Raw genomic sequence first — 22,391 nt, 5'->3', positions numbered from 1 at the left:
CATAGCTGCCCACCTCCTCATCCCAGAGTCAGCTATGCCATATAACTCTGTTCATAAACCAAGATCCGTGTTTTAGTGCAGCAGATGATCAGCAGCCTCTCCTTTTACCAAAAGTAACGGAAACTGTGCTCTTTGCTAGCAACCTTCTCCTAGATTTGAGTGTGATCTTGAGCCTTCTGTATGAAATTTTGCCTTGCATACCCATTGAAATGATTTTTTACTCTTTTGAAGATTTAAACCATAACTCCAGTCAATTTTGAGAAACTAATAATAACTTTACACGTTACATTTTTCTGTAAATAAATGCCTCTTGATGTAAATTGTATCTATAGAATTCTTGTTTATTCTTGTTCTTCATTTCCTGCTACTTCATTTGATAAATATAGGGCTAATACAATGAATCTGACATTCTTGTTGAAAACACAGCCTCAATAATTTTCAGAAAGAAGACCTTAAAAACAGTGATAAAACACTTATTCCCTAAACTGCCAAAAAACAGAGAGAGTTCTTCTAAGATCCTGCTGTTTAACCACTATATTAAAGTCAAGGACTTGTCCAAGCTTTCAGATCCCTTAATCACGCTAGCTTATCTTCAATTGTACATTTTTAGCATGTAGTTATACCAATATAATTACTACTTTATGCAGCTGTGAGAAAACATATGTTCTACTGTAGCTGCTTAACTCCAGTGTGCCAAACACAACACGTAGTCTTGCAAGGCTTGGAGCAACATCTGCTCTCATAAATTTGCTATAATAAGACTCCCTAGGCTGGGGTTGTTTGGATGCCTGACCCTAATCTTGTCAGGATGGTTAAATGCAATGTAGCATTCAGCCAACTCTCTTGGCCTTGTTGGATGAGTGAGTTTAAAGACATGTAGAATGTTGCCTCACAGAGGTAAGATAAATGGAAAAGGCACTTCAGTAGCACTAATGCAGGTATTAAAATAAGAGTATATCACAATAAGGTAGTATCTGGACAAATATTTTTTTCTGCAGTATCTCAGTCATTTATCTTTACATGGTATGTTGGACTGCGACTGTGTGCTGTATCAGTTTCTGCACTTTACAGTATTTATCAACACTGGGAACTGTTGCTTTGAATTTTCTCATGCACTTCTCTCAAAATTCAGTGAAAGGAAGATCACTGAATAAAGCTTTACTTTAAGCAGATTTCTCAAAGTAATTTAATTTTTGCAGAGAGGGCAACAGTCAGAAAATTGGCTTTTCAGTACTAACATGCTGTATAAAATACTGTAAAATTTTATTGTAAAATATCCAACGTTTTTTAAAAAATCCAAAATAAATAATACCAGCTGTTTCTTAAAAGATTTAGTCTGTTTCCCATCTTCCTTATTTCTTTGTAGAAGTACCTATCCAGTTGTCACTTGTTTGATTTAGGCTAATTAAGTTCTAAGGTTTCACTCCACCAACCACTTCTTATTTGCTCTTTAGTTAAAATTTACAACTCTAATTCTGTTGTCTTCCTAATACAAAAGTACCTGTCTCCTGTTGGATGAAAAAACAGGTTGAAGCATGCTTTCTGTTCATCTCTGTCTGATATTACTGAACTCCAGCTGGCAAAACAGTTGATTTAATCAATGTTTTCCTGGTTTATACTGTGCATATCGCACTCTACCCTACACAGCCAGGCTGTCCAGGAGACCATGCTTTTCTAAGCACATATACTCTTGTTCCCAAAGCAAAAGCAGATTTTTCATATCTGAGCTGCTTTCACTCCCTTTCTTCCAAACGCTTCCAGCCCTTTCTCTTCCTGAGAAGCATCAGCACTGCTATAATTTGAAAGGGCTCAGACTTACCTGACCCTATTTGCAATCATTTCTGCCAGCCCTTTGCTTTCACTTTGCTCTTACAACTCTAAATGCACTTTTTCTGCTGCCTGGCTGAAGAAGCTGGGGCAGCCACCCCTTACTCCCTGCTTTCATGACCAAGTGGACTTTAAGACTGTGCTGCAGGGCTGGAGAAAACTGGAGTTCAACAGTCCAGAGCCCTGGGACCAGCACCCTCTGCCCAGTGGAAGTTTCACCTGCTTCCACAACCTTGACTCAAAAATAAGAACAGCATGGTCCACCTGATTTCAGGTTTTAGTTTGACACTTACTGTGGCAGCTTTAATGTGTTAACTGTGAAGAAGGTGATAGGAAGGGTACCTCTCACTTTCTTCAAGTTTATTCTGTTATCTGCTTATTTAGTGTACTGAAGAAGTGTGCACCATTAGACAAGAAGCTGATGCAGTGAAAGCATTAGTGGGATATTCCCTGTGCATGTGCAGGAGGACACTGGAAATGCCAACCTCTCATTTAAAGAAAGCTTTTCTATGACACATACCTGAACAATCCCGCTGTGCTCACCTTGCACACAGGCAGGTTTGAATCCAATTTCAGTCCGTGCTTCAGAGCCTTATGCAGAAATATAAACAAAGTTTGAGCACTATACGAAACACCTAGAACATAATAAACATCTGATCAAGTTTTCACCAGTCTATGACATGTGCCCTGCAGTTTAACTCTAAGCAGAAATTTTCAGGTGCATATAGATGACCCGGAGTCGGCTCCTGTAAGACAATGCTTGTCTGAGAGTTACAATTTCTGAGGACTTGGCTTCTCCGTGTTGTTTGCTCATGACGGGGCAATGCTACTCAGCTGCATGAGCAGCAATTTTAATAAGAAAGGGAACTGCTAGATTCCTCCCTTCGCAGGTTGAATTCCCATTTTACAACATTATGTAACTCTAATCCTGGTTTCAGCACTTCAGCAGGATGAAAGTGGCAGGTATTTGGCTCTTTTCCTGGCACGTCACCATAATGTAATGATGGATTTAGCAGGGTGAAACGAGGATTTTCATCTCTTAGTACCTCTTATGTCTCTCTCGGAAGCCGGTAATAGCCATGCTCCCGGCGGGTGTTCAGGACTGTTTTTCAGGGACTGAAAGACTGTTCCTTTGTCTGGACAGCGAACAGAATTAAAATTGAAGCTGCAAGTATTTTGTCCTTGAACAAAGGAGGAAATCTTTGGTTTTGTGCTGAACTCGGTGGTCAGGAAATTGCATAAACTGAACGCGTAAGAATTTGGCAGATGCCGTGTTTCTACCAGATTTGGAGGAGGAATTGGGGTTTGCGAGTATAACTTTGAAACATCGCACTTAGAATTTAAACTAGATGCATTGTGGCAACATTGTTATCTAAACTCTCTTTGCGACTCTCTTTAACTTTTTCCTGCAATTTTAATTTGGCTCATCATGCACTATGTGCTTCATGCAGGCAATAAAAAAACAAACCAATTGACTTGCAGATTCGGCTTCTGACGCTGACTGCTCTGTAGTAAAAAGCAAAGTGTTTGGTGTCAGGTTCTGAAGACAGAAGCAGAAAGAGTTTTAGATATTTTCAGACCATTTATGTCCTAAAACAAAAGGTGAGGTACTAAGCAAATGACAGAATTAGGGACATATTCTATACTCCTGTTACACTGATCATTAAAACTAACAAGCCCTAGGAAAGGTATGAAGAGCAACTGGTCCCATATTAGGCATCCACTCTCCAGGTGTCTTTTACATTAAACAAACATGGGATAAAGCACAGTTTAGTAGATTCTTCTTAAACTAAAGAAAAAAATACATGCAGGAACTATGATTGTTTTATTACCAACTTGTGAAGTGAAACATTAGAGATATGAAGAACCTTTAAAGATATCGGTTAGCAAAATGATGACACTTCCATTCCAGTATATATAGTTGCTATGGCCAGCTATGTCATTAAGATTGTCAATATAATTGCTCTAAGCAATTTTCTGAGAGGAGAAAAACAATTCCTAAATTAGAAGAAATGCTGAAATCACTCAAAGACCTTTTAATGACAGAGGAAAAGCTGCTGTGTGTTTTTTTGTTATTCTTTGATTCAGTAGATGCAGTTTGTAAAAGAGCATGAGTATGGTGCAGTTGAACTGTCAGATTTTAGTTCATGCAATAAATAGTCTCTACAAATGTGTGTTATAAGCGTGATATAGTATCCTTATCATTATTATGTGCCTGAAACTGAGCAGATGATCAATAAAATTGCCAGAAGTACCAGTGGTTCCCTAAGATGACTTTTTTGCCCACAGGAAGAAATGCATTAAACCCAGCCTTTCAACACCGTTCTGTGGAAATGCAAAACTACCTGAAGTCCAGAAGTACAGCTATCTGAAATGCCACCAGTGTCAGCCTTCACAGTCAGACTTTTTGCAGGTAAAATTAATCTTGTAAGAATCCAGCTTTCCTCACCTTCTAAGCACAGTAACACAATAATTGAACATGTAAGCTAGGGTCTCACACAAGCTTGCAGTACAGTTTCCAGGTTCTGTCTGTGGTTTGGGTTGCACTTCATTTATTGAAAAGACATCCACGATTGATTTGCTTCCATCTTAAGGTATACAGTAGTTCTAGCAGGGTTATTAGGCACTGCAACATAAATATTCTGTCTGAAAGAAGACCCTCTGTCATCCCCTTTCTCTGTTGCTACTCTCACCTTCCTTACTGAACTAACAACCACTGTGCATGCAGTGATACGAGTAATCTGTACGTTGTTCAGTGGAAGCTGTCACATCCCCGCAGCAAAAGGCAGTTCTTCTGCACCTCTTCCAATGGCAGAACTGGTGGAGTGGGAGGGAACCTCATCCCTGAGAAGCCAAGTGACTAAGTCAGGTGTCAGATCTGCACACGCTATTACTGATTCCAGCATGGTTTCACTGCAGCTCTGAGACAGACCTCTTTCTGTCCTGCAGCTTCTTATCTGGAATACAAGGAAGGGTTTTGCAAAACATTACTTTTTCCATCATTGATGTAAAGTTAATATAAAAAGAGCTTTCTGTTCTTCTGCTGGCACTGTGTGGAAGACACATTGATGGCATCAAATAGCATAAGACACATAGTGAAGACACATTGGATAGCATGAATGGTTGACCTGCAGTCCAGTTCTTTAATTTTAAACACAGCAAACTACACATTAAGGCTGCCAGATGGTTTGGTATCATTTTATACAGCTGGCTGAGAAAACAGAATTAATTTTCATAAAATTGAGAAGTTTTCTGCTACTTAAAAGTGTGCTGAAATGGAAGCTGCCCACAAAGTAAATTTTCTGCTAGTTCTAATAGAATCGTGTGCACTGAAATCTTGTAAGCACACTTTGTGTGTATGATTTCAACCTTTTGCCATAAAAGCTCTGACCAAGCTACAAGAAGTTAAAGCCTTGTGGAGTTTAAAAGCACTGTTTCATTTGTGGCACACAGGTTGTTTCCCTCCACTGTACCAGGGCAAAGCTTCACTACAAGCCATGGTCCTTTGTAAAGGTGCCCTGAGTGACCAGAACATGACTTTCCTGGCCTTGGTGCTTTGGAAATCTTCATCACTGGTGTGTATTTGCTTTTATTGACCTTGAACTTCCTAGAGTTCTGCTGTAGTTTTTTGCCAGGTATAGGTTGTCAAGAAAACAGCTTGACTGCATGCCTATAAGGGATCTGATATCTCATGTTTACAGTATGGGAACCTACAGTTACTTGATTGCATTCACTCAGAATTAGATTACCTTCCACTATAAAAGGTCCACACTGGTGTAATTAAAAAAAAAAAGGCTTTCTAAATAGGGGGAATACCCTGCTCTCTTCAGTACTTCTGACATATAGATGGAGGCAGACTCCCTTCTTCATTGGAAACTGCAGTGACACTGACACATAGATATGAGAAGACCTTACAGAACTGGCATCAATGCGTGCATCGACATGATTTTTCCAATGGGTTTTGCAAGGGAAGTTATTGGCCTCCCCTGTTTTTCAGTGTGGGCAGTCTCTGCCTTTGTCCCCAACCTCAGCTGCACTGAAATTTTGGTTAAAGCAATCAATGTACAGGGTGCTGGTGCCCAGGTGCTGGCAGGGGGCTGCGGGGCCAGACACAGCCAGTTCCAGACAGCTCCAACCCACCCACCATAAGGCACGGCTGAGCCCCGCAAGCAAGATGGTGGCACCCTGTGAAAAGCCTGTGTAAGAAAGTGCAAAACGCTGCCTGGAAGCGAGGAGCAAGGGGAAAATGTGTGGGAAACAGCCCTGCAGACACTAAAGTCAGAGAAGGAGGAGCAGAGGAGGTTCTCCAGGCACCCAAGCAGAGATTCCCCTGCAGCCCCTGGAGGAGACCATGCTGGACTGGGTGGACATGCCCTAAAGGAGCTGCAGCCCATGGAGATCCCACACCGAAGCAGGTTTATTCTGAAGGACTGCAGCCCGTGCGAAGGACCTGCAATGGAGAAGGGGAAAAGCGCACGAAGGTAGGAGAGAAAGAGAGGAGCTGTCATGGGCTGACCACAGCCTCTAATCCCCATCACTTGCACTGCTGGGAGAGAGGAGGAAGAGGAGTTGGGAATGAGGAAGTGAGGGTGAGCATGGAAAAAAGGGTGGCTGTGGGGAAGTTGTTGGGTTTTATTTGTTTGTCTTCCTCAGCATGGTGCTCTAATTTATTTGTGAATAAATTAAATTCATTTTCTTCAAGTCAGGTCTGTTTTGCTCATGACAGTAATTGGTAAGTGATCTCCCTGTCTTTATCCTGACACATGAACTTTTTCATCTTATTGTCTCCCTGGCCACAGTCAACCCACCATAATAATTTCCAGCAGAAAGTGGTACACTTCAGAATCACAAAATCATTTCAGCTGGAAGAAACCCTCAGGATCATTGAGTCCAACCATAACCTAACCCGACTCTAGCAGGGAGTGCAAGGAGCGCAAGAGTCACTCTTGGTAAGTGCAGCTACTCAGCTTGATCATTCTCACTAGCCCACATTACATGTGCTTAGTTTCTATGTTTTATCTCCGTGGACAAATTTTTGCCCACTTCTTTCTAAAACTTTGTAGATGTACGATGAACTCAGGAGACAGGACTACAGCACCGTTCAGAGAAGCTGCAGCTCGCTCTGCCCCCCCCTGTTAATAAACTGCTTTCCTCCAGCTTCTGCATATTGCTAATTCAGTTTAGAAAGGAAACAGCTCCCAAACACCCTTAATGTGAAAGGCAAAGATCAGATATTTTCATGCAATATTTGAATTATTTTCCCATCAGGGGCCCAATAAACATATAGATCTGTTTTCAGAGATCTCTTTGTATTTCGTCCTACGCTGTCTTGCAACATCAGCAAAGTTTACTACCTATGCATGTTTACTGGGACATTGTTACTGGAAGATGCCAGTGCTTGGTTGTCCAAAGTGCATGTTCACACTCTCTGAGGTTTGTCGCAACAACAAACTTCAGTTTTTCAAACTTTTCCAGGAACTGACCTACAAAATTAAACAGCCTGTTATGGTTCTTCTGGCGAGCTTCATTTTAGATCAAGGATTTGACACCCATATTAGTATCAGAAAGCAGTTTTATCAGTTGTCCTGGCCTTTTCCTCCAATACCGCTGACTTATTATCTTTAAATACTCCAATGACACCTTTAAGGCATGGGAGGGTAACTCAGCTGTGAAAATGTCATTATTCACCAGCTGACAGTAAAGAGTTAGTTTCCTTACCTAGGGCTTCCACACCCTCCTGAACTTAATTAGTGTTCTCTCCTTTCTCTATTAACTTTAGCCCAGTTGTTGTTCCTTTACAGACTTCTCTTGACTCCTTCTATACACACACATAATACTCACCTCCTGAATGTAAATGCAAATTGTTTTTCCTTCTAAATAAGAACTTGAGATTCCTTCTGAACAATAAAAGAAATCAGAATCTTGATACATTCAGTTAAAAAGAAAAAACTAAAATTCATTTCTATTTCAAGATGATTTGCCAGTAGATAAGTGCTTAATTATTTTTTGTGGATGCTTCTTTCCAAGGAAAAAAGCATTCTTTATTCTAAATTCTGGAATTTATTAACACAAGTATGTTTACTACTCCAGATAGCATTCTTAAATTATGTGAAGTACACAAAAAATTACAGTCTAATTCAGAAAACCTGAGCTCAGCTTTAGCTTTCAGTTATTGTTGCAAAATATTGTGGCAGTCAAGACTATCAAAAGATTAATACAGAAATAATTCAGTTCACTTAAATGTTTTTTGTGAATTTTTGTGGGGGTTGTGAATACATTAATGTCTTTGATGACAGGCTGGAAAATTTGGTCTCAAACTTATTAGTGCAAAACCAGAGTGATTATCTTCGAGTAAATCTTCAGTTTTAGAATAATTGCTCTATAAGGTGTACTTTGTATGCTAGGCAAATCACACCAACGTGATGATTTTTAAGAACTGTGAGAGAAGTGATGTTAGTCTATTAAAGGTCACTTTTCCCAGCTCATGCAAATTTGCTGTCAAGAATAGTTCACATATTTCAGTGTGATGTGCTTTTCAAGGATGAGGCCTGGTTTAGTAAGTAAATTAACTTTGGTAAAATTTTCGTGCTCCCTGTTGCATGCTGGATATGTGTTTTTCAAGGAATGAGAATTTTTTCCTGTCATCCTATATCTCTCTTTCTACCAGTTCAGTGGATATTGTATTCTCTAAGAAAATGGAAGTTTGGAATGGATTAAAGACTTTCTTAAAATGCCAGCTTATGAAAGCTTATGGAAGATCAGTCGAGGTCTCTATTTCCACTGAAGTATAATGGCTGAGAAGAAGAACCTACCTGGTTTCACAAACAGAATGTGTAACCTGCACTTTTTAAGCTAGAAAGATCTATTCCTGAAATTAAACTTTCAAACAGCTTTAGAACCCAAATCAGTTTTGGTGGGGTTTTTTTCCCTTTTATATTTTTTTCAAATTTTGATTCCAAGACAGAATCCAGGTTTTCAGGGTTTAGAGTTCAAGTGGTTTGCTCTTAACAGTGAATGCTGATATGCTGACCTATTATATGATGATAAAAATAGTTTAAAACTGAAAAAAAAAATGTCTGGAAACAGTAATATTTACTTTCTAAACACTACGAGATTTCCTGTGCCTTTATTTTAACTTCATGTCCTGATTAAGCATATACATTCCCTTTCTAAAAGCACCGAAGCTGAGCATTCCTACTCATACAGTGCAACTTAGTGAAGAGTAAATTCTCTAAAGTGTTTTTGTCAGTTTTTCAGGCTGAAACACAGAGGAATACTCTTTGTCAATACTCAGTGAAAAAAACAAACCACACTTGAATAAGTGTTGCAACTACCAACATTTTTTCATATCTTAAAGTTTGTCAACCGTTACAGCAGTCAGGAAATATCTTTGAGATTGCTGTGGCAGCGTGAGACAACCTTACAGCACAGTCAGTGCTTCATAGCACAGTGGTGATGAAATTCCTTTTGAGGAATATAAACTACAAAAGGTTGAAAGATTTCCCCACATCTTTCTTTAAAGTTAAATTCCATGCTGGTTTTATTTTTGTGTATTGCCTCTCAGGATCTCATACCAAACGCTGATAGTAAGATAAAAAGATATCAGTTTGCTTTTTGTTTTCTTTCTTTGTCCTGTTCTGTTAACAGATCTTGCTTTCAACTATTTGGGGTTCTGACAGAAAAACAGGAGGGAGAAAACAAAACTTACAAGTTTTTTTCAGCCTGACATCAATAATGAAAAAAACTGGCATTGTGGCTGTCAAGAGGCCGGCAAAGGTTCAGATAAAACTTTCTGGATATGCTATAAAGTTACCGTACTCACCTGAGTCAGTTCTGCACCAGTTGCTGTTGACGAGACGTGACCCATAGAAATACCTTACAGGCCATTGTTTCCATGTCCTCTGTTATGGGTTATTAACCACAACATGTTATTAGCTAGTAATTCTCTACATGCAGATGAATATTTATATTAGTTCTCAGTAGAAATATATTTTAAATGGAGTGCAGGGTTGTCTCTATCCAGGATATAAAACAAAAGAGTTTCTTTAGATTTGAAAGACTATTTCAATCCACTAAAAAAAAAAAAATAGCTGTTCCTCACTTGCATCTACAAAGCAGAGTATTCTAGAAACTGCAGCAAAGCTATGAGTTGCAAACACAGCTGTTCAAGGAAAATTTAGTAGCCTGAGGGGAAAAAGGGCAGAATTACTAAAGCACCTTCAGAGGGTAAATTACATTTAATTTCAAGTATTTCTAGTTATTGAACAAACACAGAAAAATGTGGCCTGTCATGGGCTTCCAGTTAGTTGCATGTCCATCTATAATCACAGATACATATAGATAGCATAGATGTCCATCTATGGATTATTTGTAGCCTGGGAGACATGCCCTGGTGCGCTGCAGCTGAATCTGCTCCCATTTCCCACTGAGTCCCTCTGCACCCAGGTGCTCAGAGGGAACATGATGCTTTGTGTGCTGTGAATTCCTGTGCCCGTTCACATAGCACTAACCTCGCTGTTTAGATAATCCCAGACTCTACTCCAGCAAGGACTAACAGATTAGATGCAACTACTGCTGTCAAATCAAATTACGACTTATTTATTGAAAGTAAGATTTCTTTTCAAGGCTAGTGGTGGTGCTAAGCATGTTATGTATGTTCTTCAATTTAAGTTCGTACAACCACTTTACAAATATTAGTTGCTAAATTGTTTCATTAATACCTTTTGGAGAATTTTATAATATTTAGTATCCTTCTGAAGGAGGAATAAGTTTTATTTATCCTTTCTCTTTTTTTCCACTTAGGGTGGAGGGAAGGGGATAGTTGCCTTTTGGGGTTTTGTTTTGTTTTTTGTTTTGTTTTTTTTTTATGATAAAGTCATGTCTCTGTTGTATAAGACTCACAGAAAAGCAGTGATGTTGACTCAGTACTTTATAAAGGGTTTAAGTAGCATTAGAGTATTACTTAAGTAAGCTTACCAACACTTCAGAAACAACTACAAAACTAACTTTAAGAGCAATCTAACAAAGTTTATGAGAACCACTGAAAATTATTTAATAGTAAAAAAAATAGAAAATGAAGAATTATATCTTAATTGCCATCTAGTAATCTCTTCAGTGTAGGCTATCACAACTCTTTCTGATTTTTGTTGTCTTATTAGCTGATATCAGCAGAACCATGTTTTGCCCCTCCATGCATTATGACTTTGATAGCAGACAGATTTATGCATATGTATTGTTTTGTCACTTAAGAAAACAGATATAGGACATAACACAATAAAAAGACACTAGTTTACAGGTTTATTACCATGTAGTCAGAGCTGCATATCTTCACATACAAGCTTACAGTCAAATTAAAACAGAAAGGGTCCTAGTAAGGAAGCAGTAAGCCTGTGTGAAAAAATGATGGGAAGATGCAAACAGAAATTGTATAGAAAAAATAATTTACACCAATGCTTTTTTAAAAAATGTGCAAATTACAAATAAAATGGTTTTGCCTGCATTGTACCCAGACATCCATCTAAGACAGGACCTGTGAAATAGTATAATTTTTTTCCAAAATGTTTGTTCTTTGTTCATTCAGTCTGACCATTATCTGGATAAGCATAAGCCAATTAAACAGTCTTCGGATCACGGCTGGTATATAAAAATAGCTGTACTAGTCAGGTCAAAAGTATTTCTGGTCCACTTTCTTGTCTCTGGCAATAGCCAGGAGCATGTGTCTAGGGAACAGATACCCCTCAGTCACCTTCCCTGCTTGCAGTAGTCAGTGGCCACTCAATCAAATAACTAGTTTAATAAATGGGTTTAATGGGCTTTTTGAACTCATATTTACTTTTTGCCTCCATACCACCTTGTGATAATCAGTTCCACAGGATAATTACACAAATGTTCTTTGTTTAAAGAAATCTGAGTGATCCTTTCTCAAACTATTTTGCAGGAATATTTCAAAGAATTCCAGAAAGGCTGTCTCGAGGTTAAAGGAAAATAAGACTTTTTAATTCAGTGACCTGTGATTTTTGTGGCCACAGTTAAGATCGTTGCCTGTCACCATAGCAAAGAGATCAGATAAAAATTCTAAATGGTGCTGTCTTCCTATGTCCTTGAAGTCCAAGCATCTTGTCACTGGATTGCAGAGACTGATGTTGCTAATATGTAACACTGAGAAAGAATTAATAAGAATTTTGCAATGGAGAAAAAGCTGGGGTCAGAGTTTTGTCCATTGAAGCTTCTCCATGAAATATCTGTTGATTTCTCTGTCCTGATACCATTGTCCTCATTGACTACAACTTCTGTGTTTCAAATGTTTCATTATATTTACCCCTATATTTCACAGCATAATGCATAGAAAACTTGAAATTTCCTAGGCACAGTTTGTCAGAGCCTCAAGGGCCTTTATTTCATAACCTACATTAGCAGCCATGAGTCACTTCCATGACACATGATGGTCTAAGTGCAGGTGCCATCCGGTACCGTGCTGAGAGGCTCCAGGTGACCTGGCTTTTTTTTTCCCAATCATGTTCAGAAGAAACTAAGCACATGGTACATGCTTGATACAGAAACTACTCAGGCAATAGGTTTCTGTGTACGACTGTTGATGCTGGATTTAAGATTTTGGAATTAAATTCTAGATTTAATTTGTATGCATAATTTCAGCTTCCTCTTTCCAGGTCTCACACTTATTTTCTGGCAGTTTTGTTGTTTTGTGGTTTAACTAGAGAAGTACCTTTTCCTCAGACTGAAAGTGAGGATAGTATTAAATTGCTAAAAAGAACAGTGTTGCCAACATAGCCCTTCTAATCTGTGTGTACTTCACCACTGTAATCCCTCAGTAAAGCTATCCTAACAGAACCTTAAAAGCAGTTTCTTCTCCTACTCACACTTAATTCTAGCCTCCGTGTTTCTATTTTATCCTGGGCTGTTGCACTGCTTCTTCAAGTCTTCTGAGTATTCTCTCTAATTTCTTTTTTAATTATGGTCTTTGCTGATAAGCATCTTGTTCATATGCCTATTTTGTCAAATGCTGCAGTGTAAAATTAAAGTTTTTTCAGATTCCTCAAATAGATAATTTAGAACTGTTTGATTATCTTGAAGAGTTACTCAGATAAAATATGGATTTCTCTGGTGTTTCAACCTTGCCTTCTGTGAGGACAAACACAACAGTTAGGAGATTCTTGCATTCTGCATGAAAGAAATATGCGTGTTTTTAAGTACTTATATGTCTTAGTCTTTGATACTCGCATTAATGCTCTCACTTTTTTCAGAAGCACAGTTGAAAATGAAAATGTACAAAAAATTGTTCTGGACAATGATTGTAGACAAAAATCATTGTCTTTACAAAAGGAAAGTAATTGTCTATAGTTTCTGAAACCTATGTTTGAAGCCTTTGATGTTTTCCTTTGAATGCTATTGTTATTTCTGAAAAATAAAAAATGGAAGTCAGAGTAACATTTGTGTTTTAAAACACTTCCTCTTTTTCTGTTAAACAAGAAATCTAGTTAGTATACACTTGGAAAACCTGTGTTGGCATTTCCAACACCTAGGAATTAATAATTTAGATTTGATGAAAAAATATAAAGGACTGAAGGTTGCTACTTCAAGCTACCTTTCTTTTGCTTGCTCCTCTTGGTTATTACAAATACAGCGTTCTTTGCCTGCTAGTGATATTTTGAACCAGAGTGTTTCTAAATACCACTTCACAAGTTTCAGATTTAGTCTGGTTTTATTCAATCTTTTACTGCTTCTCAGTACGGAAGGCCTTGATCCTATAACTGACAGCATGCTAGCAGACAGCTATTGTTGCTCTGGGGAGACTGTTGAAATCAGTGCAAAAGAAGACCAGAGATTAGAAAAATCACCTTTTAATGACAGCTATGGTATATGTTGCTATTGAAGTCCCCTAGGCATCCAGGTGTGCTTTTTTCCCCCATCTCTCCCTCCTCAACAGCAGAGCCCTGACTGGCTGCAGCCTTTGGTTTATGCAATGTAGTTATAAATATGCGCTGAATCCCTGTTCCTGTCACAGCCCAGCTTGTTCCAGCCCTGTCACCTTTTGCAGTGAAGGCTTGTACCTATTTCTGATAAATATTACGCAATTCTAATATTACGTGATTAGTGCGCCTCAGGTCTTTACTTGCCTACAGATTTAAACAGAGTTCAAAATACTGGATGACTACGTGAACCTGTATGCTGTGACACAGAGCCTGGCCCAAACCCTCTGCTGCAGGGGCAGCTTGTCCCGGTTCAGTTACGCCACCCTCACTGTGCACACCCAACAAGTGCACCACCGCTCACCCCTTGTGTCACCTGAAAACCAGATTTTGTATGTGTCCAACAGTAGCATTCAGTTTCTTTGCAGTTTTGAGATCAAATTTGTCTCTCGTGGCTGTTAATACCACTTTTGCAGCTGCGCCAGCCTGAACCTTGGCCCAGAGGAGAGTTCAGCCCATGCAGCTGCACAGCACTCCAGGGGCAGCCAGGCTGCACTCTGCTCCACAGAGAGAAGCAGAAGAGCTGCTCAGGTAGCGCTCACCTTTCCTCTTGTGAGGCATCACCAGAGTGCCACTGGTGAGACAACATCTTTATGGTAGGCTTAGGTTAACAGCTGTATTTTTACATTCTACCAGTTTAGTCTTTAACTACTGCATGCCATAGCATACGCTGTAAGGCTTAAATACCGTAAAACTGTAAATTGCTATGTAACACTATACAGCACAGAGACTATGGCATTACAAGTTTCCACAAAAAATTTGAATCAGTAGAAGAAGCAGTCCTGCACATCCTCTGCTGCTGGCCACCCTTTTTCACCCCTGTTTAATCTGTTTTCTTGTACAATCCAATGTTTTGTGAGACCAGGCAATGCAAAATTTAAATAACGCTGTCTAAATCTAACTATATTAGTATTCAATTTTATTGCAGGCTTTTGCCTGGATCCATTCTTACAGTTGTTCCCAAGTGCAACCACAAACACTCATGCTGGCCTAAGGGAAGGGAAATCATGGGGCTGAATGAGCAGTGGCAGTGAGGGAACAGTTTTTGGGACAATATTGGCTTATGCAAGCCTCAGATGCTTGTAGAACTGCTGTCTAAAGAAAATAGCAATTTTTTTGTGCTTTGTACATAGCTGCTTTCAGGGTTTTTTTCAGGTGTCCAAGTCAAATCATATTGAACTTTTGGCCTATAAGGTAAGATTTGGAACACGGTATATACAGAAGTAATAAAAATGAAAAGTCAGTTGCTACAAGGCAGCAGCATGAAAGGTATCCAAACATTAAAGTGGGGCTGAAGGTTTAATTAAAACCTTGAGAATTATTAAATTATAGGTTTAGAAACTACTTTCAAAGTCCTTGTGTGTTGCATATTCAATATTCATCCAGTTTACAGAGCTTTAGCACCACAGATGCCAACGCAAGATGAGAATCAGCATAATCAGTCCTCGTGCCCTGCTGAGGCTTTGCAAAGTGACTGTGCACAGACAGTAATCAGTTGATAAAACCATGGTGCACTAAAACTGGGTGCCAGTAATCCTGCTAGGGTGCTATATTTACTTGGTCTATATCGGTCATGATCTGTAAGAGGTTTAAAGTCACTCTCAAAAGCAGAGTTGGTGTTTGAATCATCATTGTCGGGAAGCAAGAATGAACATTTGGATGAATAAATACTGAAAAAGGTTACTTGGTATGTTTGCTATGGGTGCTGCTGGATCAGCGGATGACATTAATGCTATGGAAATTCACCATTGGTACACAAAATTTATGAAGGAGTGCCCTTCTGGACAGCTTTGTCTGCATGAATTTAAACATGTCCTGGATCTACATGGACTTACTCCAGAAGCTAACAGCTATGTCGAACAAGTATTTCACACATTTGACATGAATAAGGTAAGAATTCATTCTTAACTTGCTGGCTTTCTTATGGATGTATCATTTGATGCATTCGGCGACAAGTCTCAGAGGGTTGGCAATGCTGACTGTTCAGAGGTAATGGAAGTGATTCAGAGGTGATTCAATAGAAAACCATGGGCAAACAAAAATGTGGCAGGCAAACCATTTTGAATGCACTGTTTTCAGTACATTTTGTCATTTTGAAAAATGCATACAGTCATTCTAATATACATTGAATAGTTTCTCATATTGAAAACCCAAATTTTTATTATTGTTTTCATCGTGTGTTAATAATTGGAAGTTTTATGTATATAACTCTGCCTGAAAAAAATCTTTTTTAAAGCAGTATTTGGCTGGGTCCATAAGTATCAGGACTTTAAGAATATGCAATAGAGACACAATATGATTCCTTCTGTCACCAAATAAAATATTGCTGGATGAATTCCGAGCACCTTCTGTGGCTTAGTTTGGTATCAGTTAATCCCCCTTTTCTAAAGACACATCTGTCTGGTTTTGATCTATCATCCCAATTTTCCTGCTTAACAACCTAGGTCATCCCAAAGGCATCTAGTGGCTGTTAGTTACATTATTGTTTATGTTCTTCCAACTCGTTGTTCATACAGGTTCCTTCTAGTCATGATACCCGTCCAGAAGACTGTGTCTTGTTATTTTCCCCTTAAGCCAAAATAACACTTTCTATCAAATGCTACAAAAGAAGTGGAGAATCATGTGTAATTTCTCCTAAAGTGTTTGTCCTTGACTGTAATAAGGCTTAGGCTGAACTGTCAATGCTGCATTATTCTTCCAGCTAATAGAATACATGGGCCCATCATGGTATAAAAACTTATTTAAAAAAAAAAAGCAGCGTTAGTGTTCTCTACCCATCTCATTGGTTCCAATGAATTCAGAGATGTGGTTTAACAAATTCCGAGATGTGGTTTAATAACCCAGCAGGCAGCTAAACATCATACAGCAGTTCAGTTACTCCCCCTTTGTGGGATGGGGGAGAGAATTGGAAAAAAATAAAACTAGTGGGTTGAGATATAGACAGTTTAATAGGGCAGAAAAGGGAAAATAATAATACTAATGAGAAAAGAATATACAAAACAAGTGATGAACAATGCAGTTGCTCACCACCTGCTAACTGATGCCCAGACAGTCTCTAAGCAGGGGGCACACCCCCACCTCTGCCCCCAACCCCAGCAAACTGCCCCCAGTTTTCTGTTCAGCATGATGTCATATGTTATGCAATATCCTTTTGGCCCAGTCTGGGTCAGCTGTCCTGTCTGTGTCCCCTCCCAGTGTCTTGTGCACCCCCAGCCTCCCCACTGGCAGGGAAGTAGGAGAAGCTGAAAAGTCCTTGACTTCATGTAAGCAATGCTCAGCAACAAACTAAAACATGGATGTGTTATCAACATTATTCTCATTCTAAATCCAAACACGGCACTACACCAGCTACTAAGAAGAAAATTAACTCTGTCCCAGCTGAAGCCAGGACATAATGAAAAATGTGTTATTACATGCATGAGTTTAGTAGCAGGTTAAAACTGGTCCAAATTGTAGCCAGAACTACTCAGTTTCAATTTCCAGAAATGGCCTTTCTGTTCTTTATTACAAAATGAACTATATTTGTTTCTGAAAATGCTGAGAGTATAAGGTACCTCGTGGATTTTTTACACCAACCTTTAATTTCCTGTATGGTCCCCAGTAGATTAAGAATTCCCAGAATCAGTACCTTTCTTACACCGTTTTCTTGTTATGCGTATTTCCACAGACACACCCCACCCCCTTTTGGTTGCTTTTGGTATTATGTCATTCTTCCTTACATAATCTTCAAGTACGATTCCTATAAAATCAGGCTTATCATGTGCTCTTTTCCCCCCCTCCACCAATTACCAGATAAATGTACTGGAATTTGATTAAGTAGGATCACCTAACTTAATAAATGTGCTAATAACAGATGACAAGCAAACTTCTAGTCCATTAACAGGCAATCTGACTGGCAGAAATTGTCAATCTACTGTGTTCTTTTCAGTTAATAAATTGATGCATTATATTCCCCAGTAAAGTTTTTTCAATATTCACTTTCTTGGGTAACACACATGGACAGTGTCTGAGCTCATCAAATAACTTTTTCAGTTTAGCTTTAATGTGTACTGCAAAAAGCCTTTGCATATCAGTGCTCTTCACAAATATTTGGAAATATTTCCAAAATTTTTTTAGACAAATACTTTCAAAGCAACTAGTGACTTGAGGATGTTTCAGAAAATAGAGTCTGCAGCTTCTTTTAATTACTCTTTAGAAAACTGAAACATGAAATAAACACTACCTGAAAATCAGGCTTCTGTCAAGACAGTAGCGTAGCAGGGCAGGACCAGCTACAGGCACAGGGAAACTGAATGTTTGCCATGAGAAGTAAGAAGTACCCTTCAAATAATTTTGCAACTACAGAAATGCCTAGCAGAACTTGCTGCTACTGCTGATATTGGTCTGTATATTTGAAAATACCTTTTGTGCTCAGTAAATGGTGCGTCTGGTACAGGCAGAAAGTGCAGAATAAATTAAATACAAACTGTCAGGGTACGGTTGCTCTTTACCACCTTGCTCCCTCCAGCTTTCTCTGCTATTTGTAGTCTTTGTAATACTGTGTTTAATCAACACTGTAACAGTTTTCTTCGCGTGTTTGTATTACTTACAGTATTGAGAATGTGCATGTAGATGCTGACACTTGCTTTTTATATACTTCAAGCACTACAATACAACATGTTGCAGTTGTGAAGAATACTTTTCTATATCTAGGTTATTCAGAGTACCTTTCTGTAAGGAAAAATATTTTGCAAAAGTAGCCAGTCACTCTGTATGAAGACAAGCCTTAGGTGAACCTGGAACCTGTCTAAACAGGCAAAGAGCTCCAAACAAAAAAGGTGGAGAGCTTGTGGGGGCGGGAGTTGGTTGGGTTGGGTTTCGGGGGGGTTGGGGTTTTTTTGCTTTTGTTTGTTTGTTTGTTTGTTTGTTGGAGTGGCAGGGAATCTTTTTTGGATGGTTGATTTTTTACAAGTTACCAATCACAGGGCCTTCTTCCCAGTACATATAACTTTGCACTCAGGGAGCATCTTGCTTAAGTTATCTGATGGATATTAAGATGTATGCCTTAAAGTTGTCTGCCTATACACACATCAGAGTTTGACTGTTACATAGTCCTGTCCATCAATCTCTGATCCCCTTCTCCCATTTCCTCATAAATTTTTAATTTAGCATATTTCACTGGCACTTCAAAGAGCAGGCATTTCAGCTGATTAGTTCCTAAAGTTTTAATAAAATATGGCAGCTGGTTAGCAGGGACACACGCAGGATGAATGTCCCACTCATGCAGAATTCAGCTTTTATTCATTGTTTAAGGCAACAGCTGGCTGGCAAAATAATCAGGCACTTGTTTCCTTTTGCCTGGTTAGGATACAGGGTGGAGCTGTGGTACTGGGGTGCAGAGGTTTATGAGACAAAAGACAGAGTCTGTACAAATCTAGGCTTTTGTTTTGCTGTTCCCAAAATAGCTTGTTTAATTGATGTTCCATGTTAGACAGAAAAAGATGTTTCAATGTTTCATCTGTTTGGAAGTCTTCCCCCCATTTTAATGAAATTAAACAACAATTTGGCCTTTAGGGCTTCATAAAATCCACTCTAAAACTGCTTATGCTAGGCTTATAACTTCATTATTTAATAATGAGCACCAGCTAAATATCTGATATTCATTTCCAGTTCTGCAAGATGTTTTAACAGTTCTCTATTAGCTACTGTAATCTGAGGCATAGTTTTTATTGTATATTTTCTTAATTGAGCTGTTGCAGCAGTAGGCCCAAGAAAAGTTATTCAGGAGGCAGGACCAGAATGGCACATTCAGAATAGTCACATACCTGATACTGTACAGTCTGTATCCTTTTGCAGCTGAAAATAATATGAAGAATGTGGCATCTATTTCCAGAAAAAAAAAAGCTGTCAAGTTTTTTTCTCTTTGTCCAATCTATTTGTACAATGCAGTGGCTTGAAAGGTTTAAATGCTTAGAGAAATGAATCAACTAAACTAGAATGTTTTATCCAAATGTTTTATTTTTTTCCTTTTTAATAATAAAAAATCTATTTTTGTTGACATGGCAACAGTATAAATTTTAAGAAATGGCAACAGTATAACTACATGACTGAGATACACAACATGTAGCATCTAGATAAGTTGTAGCTCAGTTTAACTTTTTGCTTGTCTTGAATAAAGTCTTGTGAGAGCCTCACTAAAAAGCCTGTGGCAAATGAGGACCAGGACCTCTCAAGACACATGCCAGGATTCCACAAGCTTCCCCTTTGGGATTCACAGCACATCTGTTTAGTTTGCTACGATGTGTATATTTATCTGTTACGATATGTGTTTCCTGTGAAGTCATTCTATGGGGCTTCAGGCTGGCTTAGGGAACCAACCTACATAAGAATAATGAACTGTTGGTATATCAGCTTGCCAAGATTAGCACATATGGGATTTTTATGGTTTGGCGTGGGGCTTTCTCAGTAACCGTATCCTTATACTGTTCTTGATCATTCTGTCTATATCAACACTTTTCTAACAAGTGCATGACTTATGTGTAGTACAGTCAAAATGCATTTGTCTTCCGGATTCTGGTCTTAATACAGAAATCCAACTCAAGGCTCCTTTCTGTGCTTAGCAGAGCTGAAGGATCTTATTTCAAGATGACTCAGCTCTTCACAGATTAGATGAACCAAGCCTCCTCACCCTTCTTTATACTTCAGTGGAATAACAACCTACCTGATTTGGTCATCAGAAACTATTTAACTCCTTCTTAACAGAAGAAGATATATTTTTGTTGATGTGAAAGAAACTACACATAAACCAAGGTTCCGAAGTGTCATAACATCTTGCCCGCTGTGATACAAATTTTAATATATTTAGAAGTTGAAAATGGCAGGGTTAGTTTTCTTTTTTTGTTCTAAAATCTATATTTTTTTTTCTTCTGTTAGAGGATCAGATTTTGCTGCTGCCGTGATGGTAAAAGTCACTGCCAGATCTTTGACATTACTGGATTAAGAAAATAATTTGGGATCTAACTTCTTGCAGCATGTATTCAGCATTTAGGAAGTGAAATTTCAAGCAAATCACAGATTTTGGTGTGCTGCAAGCATCTCCCTGAACCTGAAATTGCTGAAGGTGCCTCTATCAGCTTCCAGTTTCTATGATACTGAAAGTGCCATGCTTTAAATATTCAAATTTCTATAACTGTACTATCTGAAAACCTATCACTGAGACTGTGTGAACAGAAGTGTGTGTTAAGTGGATTATGCAAATGAAGCAATGTGATTACTTTTTCGTGCCTCCCCACACTCTTACTGTTTCATAATTATATAAATAAGGACATGTTCCTAGTTCTTTTTATCTTAAGATTATGTGAAAATTATTTATCACACGCTTGGTTCAGATGGGATGTTAAGTAAAATTCAAAGCATGTACTTTGAATTGGAGAGTTATGAAAAGTCTCACTTCAGTTAAAAAGTCCCCTTCCTTAATTTCACTAGTTCTGATTCATATCCTTCCTTCAGGTTGTGGTGTGTGAATTGCACCAGTTTTTTATTTAAATAACCTGATGTCTACTGTGAGAGATTATCAGAGCATTTGTTTTCAATGCTGAAGTTATGATACAGTATGGACTGTTTATCGATTATCTTCCTTCAGCTGGATGAACACTTACTGGCGTACACCAGAGCCACCATACACCTCATCAGCATTTTGCAGGATTTACAATTCTCCCTGTTTTCCCAGTGGCGGAATGCAAGGCGCTCCAAACAAAGCACAGCAACACCATTTCACAGTTTAGGAAGTATTCAAAGTCATCTTAGCCAGCACATTTTCAGTGCGAAGCATTTTAAGTTTAGCAAGGGTACCAAGACTGCAAACCTGGCACAGGATCTTGCACAACGTGAGCAGAATTTTCATATTTTGTCCTCAAAAGAGCCCCTGCAGAAGCAGGCTGAACCCTGTGAACATGTTGAGGTGTTGAGGTAGCTCTAGCTAGAGAGAAGCAGCCACCTACTGACGAGCCTGCTTGCATTCAAACAGGCTGAGAAGAAAGATCCTGTGGAGATTCTATTTTCGCCTAATCCAGATCTGTAGGGATCTTTAAGAGGTTTATAGTAGTTTTACAGCTCCTGGTCTGTTGGTGAATTCTAGCTGGATATGAGCCAGGGAACACAGGAGCACTACGCAAAGGTAAACAGTGCGGCATGCATAGAGAGAACGTGCTGGGGGTGCCAGGGAATCAGCTGATAAGCTTGCTGCAATAGAAAACAGCCAGTGGTACCAGAAATTTATGAATTGTTGCCCTTCTGGGCAATTTAGTCTCCATGAGTTTAAGACAATACTGGGTTGAGCAGGCGTTTCACCTCTTTGACATGAATCAGGTAAAGAAAATTCCTCGGACTATTTTCGTCATGAAATGTATGTGTTAGCGTGAACAGTAGAGGACTTTGGCCTAGTGATATCAAATAAGAAGCGTTAAGTAACCATAATTGTGATTTTTCTCATTAATTTCCAGCAGCTCTGCAGTATTATTTAAACTTAGAAAACTGGCTTTGTTGGATTCTTTTCAATGTCATTTAAGCTGTTTAAGAGAAGAGCTGTTCAAAAATCTA

At 38.8% G+C, this 22,391-nt stretch overlaps 2 protein-coding genes across 4 annotated transcripts in view; both read left to right on the top strand.

Annotated features, from left to right (window-relative positions):
- LOC102084773 (uncharacterized) overlaps window positions 1-15,670 on the top strand; it is a 47,056-nt gene extending 31,386 nt beyond the window's left edge. Inside the window, exons 7-11 of one of the 3 annotated variants that reach the window (XM_065075919.1) lie at window positions 4,117-4,240; window positions 5,281-5,402; window positions 6,164-6,308; window positions 6,627-6,776; window positions 15,532-15,670. The gene's annotated coding sequence lies outside the window, so the exon portion shown is untranslated. The other 2 variants (XM_065075911.1, XM_065075915.1) reach the window with 2 other exon arrangements.
- Window positions 14,317-22,391, top strand: part of GUCA1C (guanylate cyclase activator 1C) — a 39,450-nt gene continuing 31,375 nt past the window's right edge. Inside the window, exon 1 of the mRNA XM_005502588.4 lies at window positions 14,317-15,704. Coding sequence (XP_005502645.2) covers window positions 15,504-15,704 — 201 coding nt within the window. The 5' untranslated portion in view covers window positions 14,317-15,503. The remainder of the gene's footprint in view (window positions 15,705-22,391) is intronic.

This window comes from Columba livia, chromosome 1 (assembly GCF_036013475.1).
Source record: "Columba livia isolate bColLiv1 breed racing homer chromosome 1, bColLiv1.pat.W.v2, whole genome shotgun sequence".
NCBI classification, from domain to species: domain Eukaryota; kingdom Metazoa; phylum Chordata; class Aves; order Columbiformes; family Columbidae; genus Columba; species Columba livia.
The sequence above is the reverse complement of the archived record's forward strand: the minus strand, read 5'-3'. Positions and strand labels throughout refer to the sequence as shown.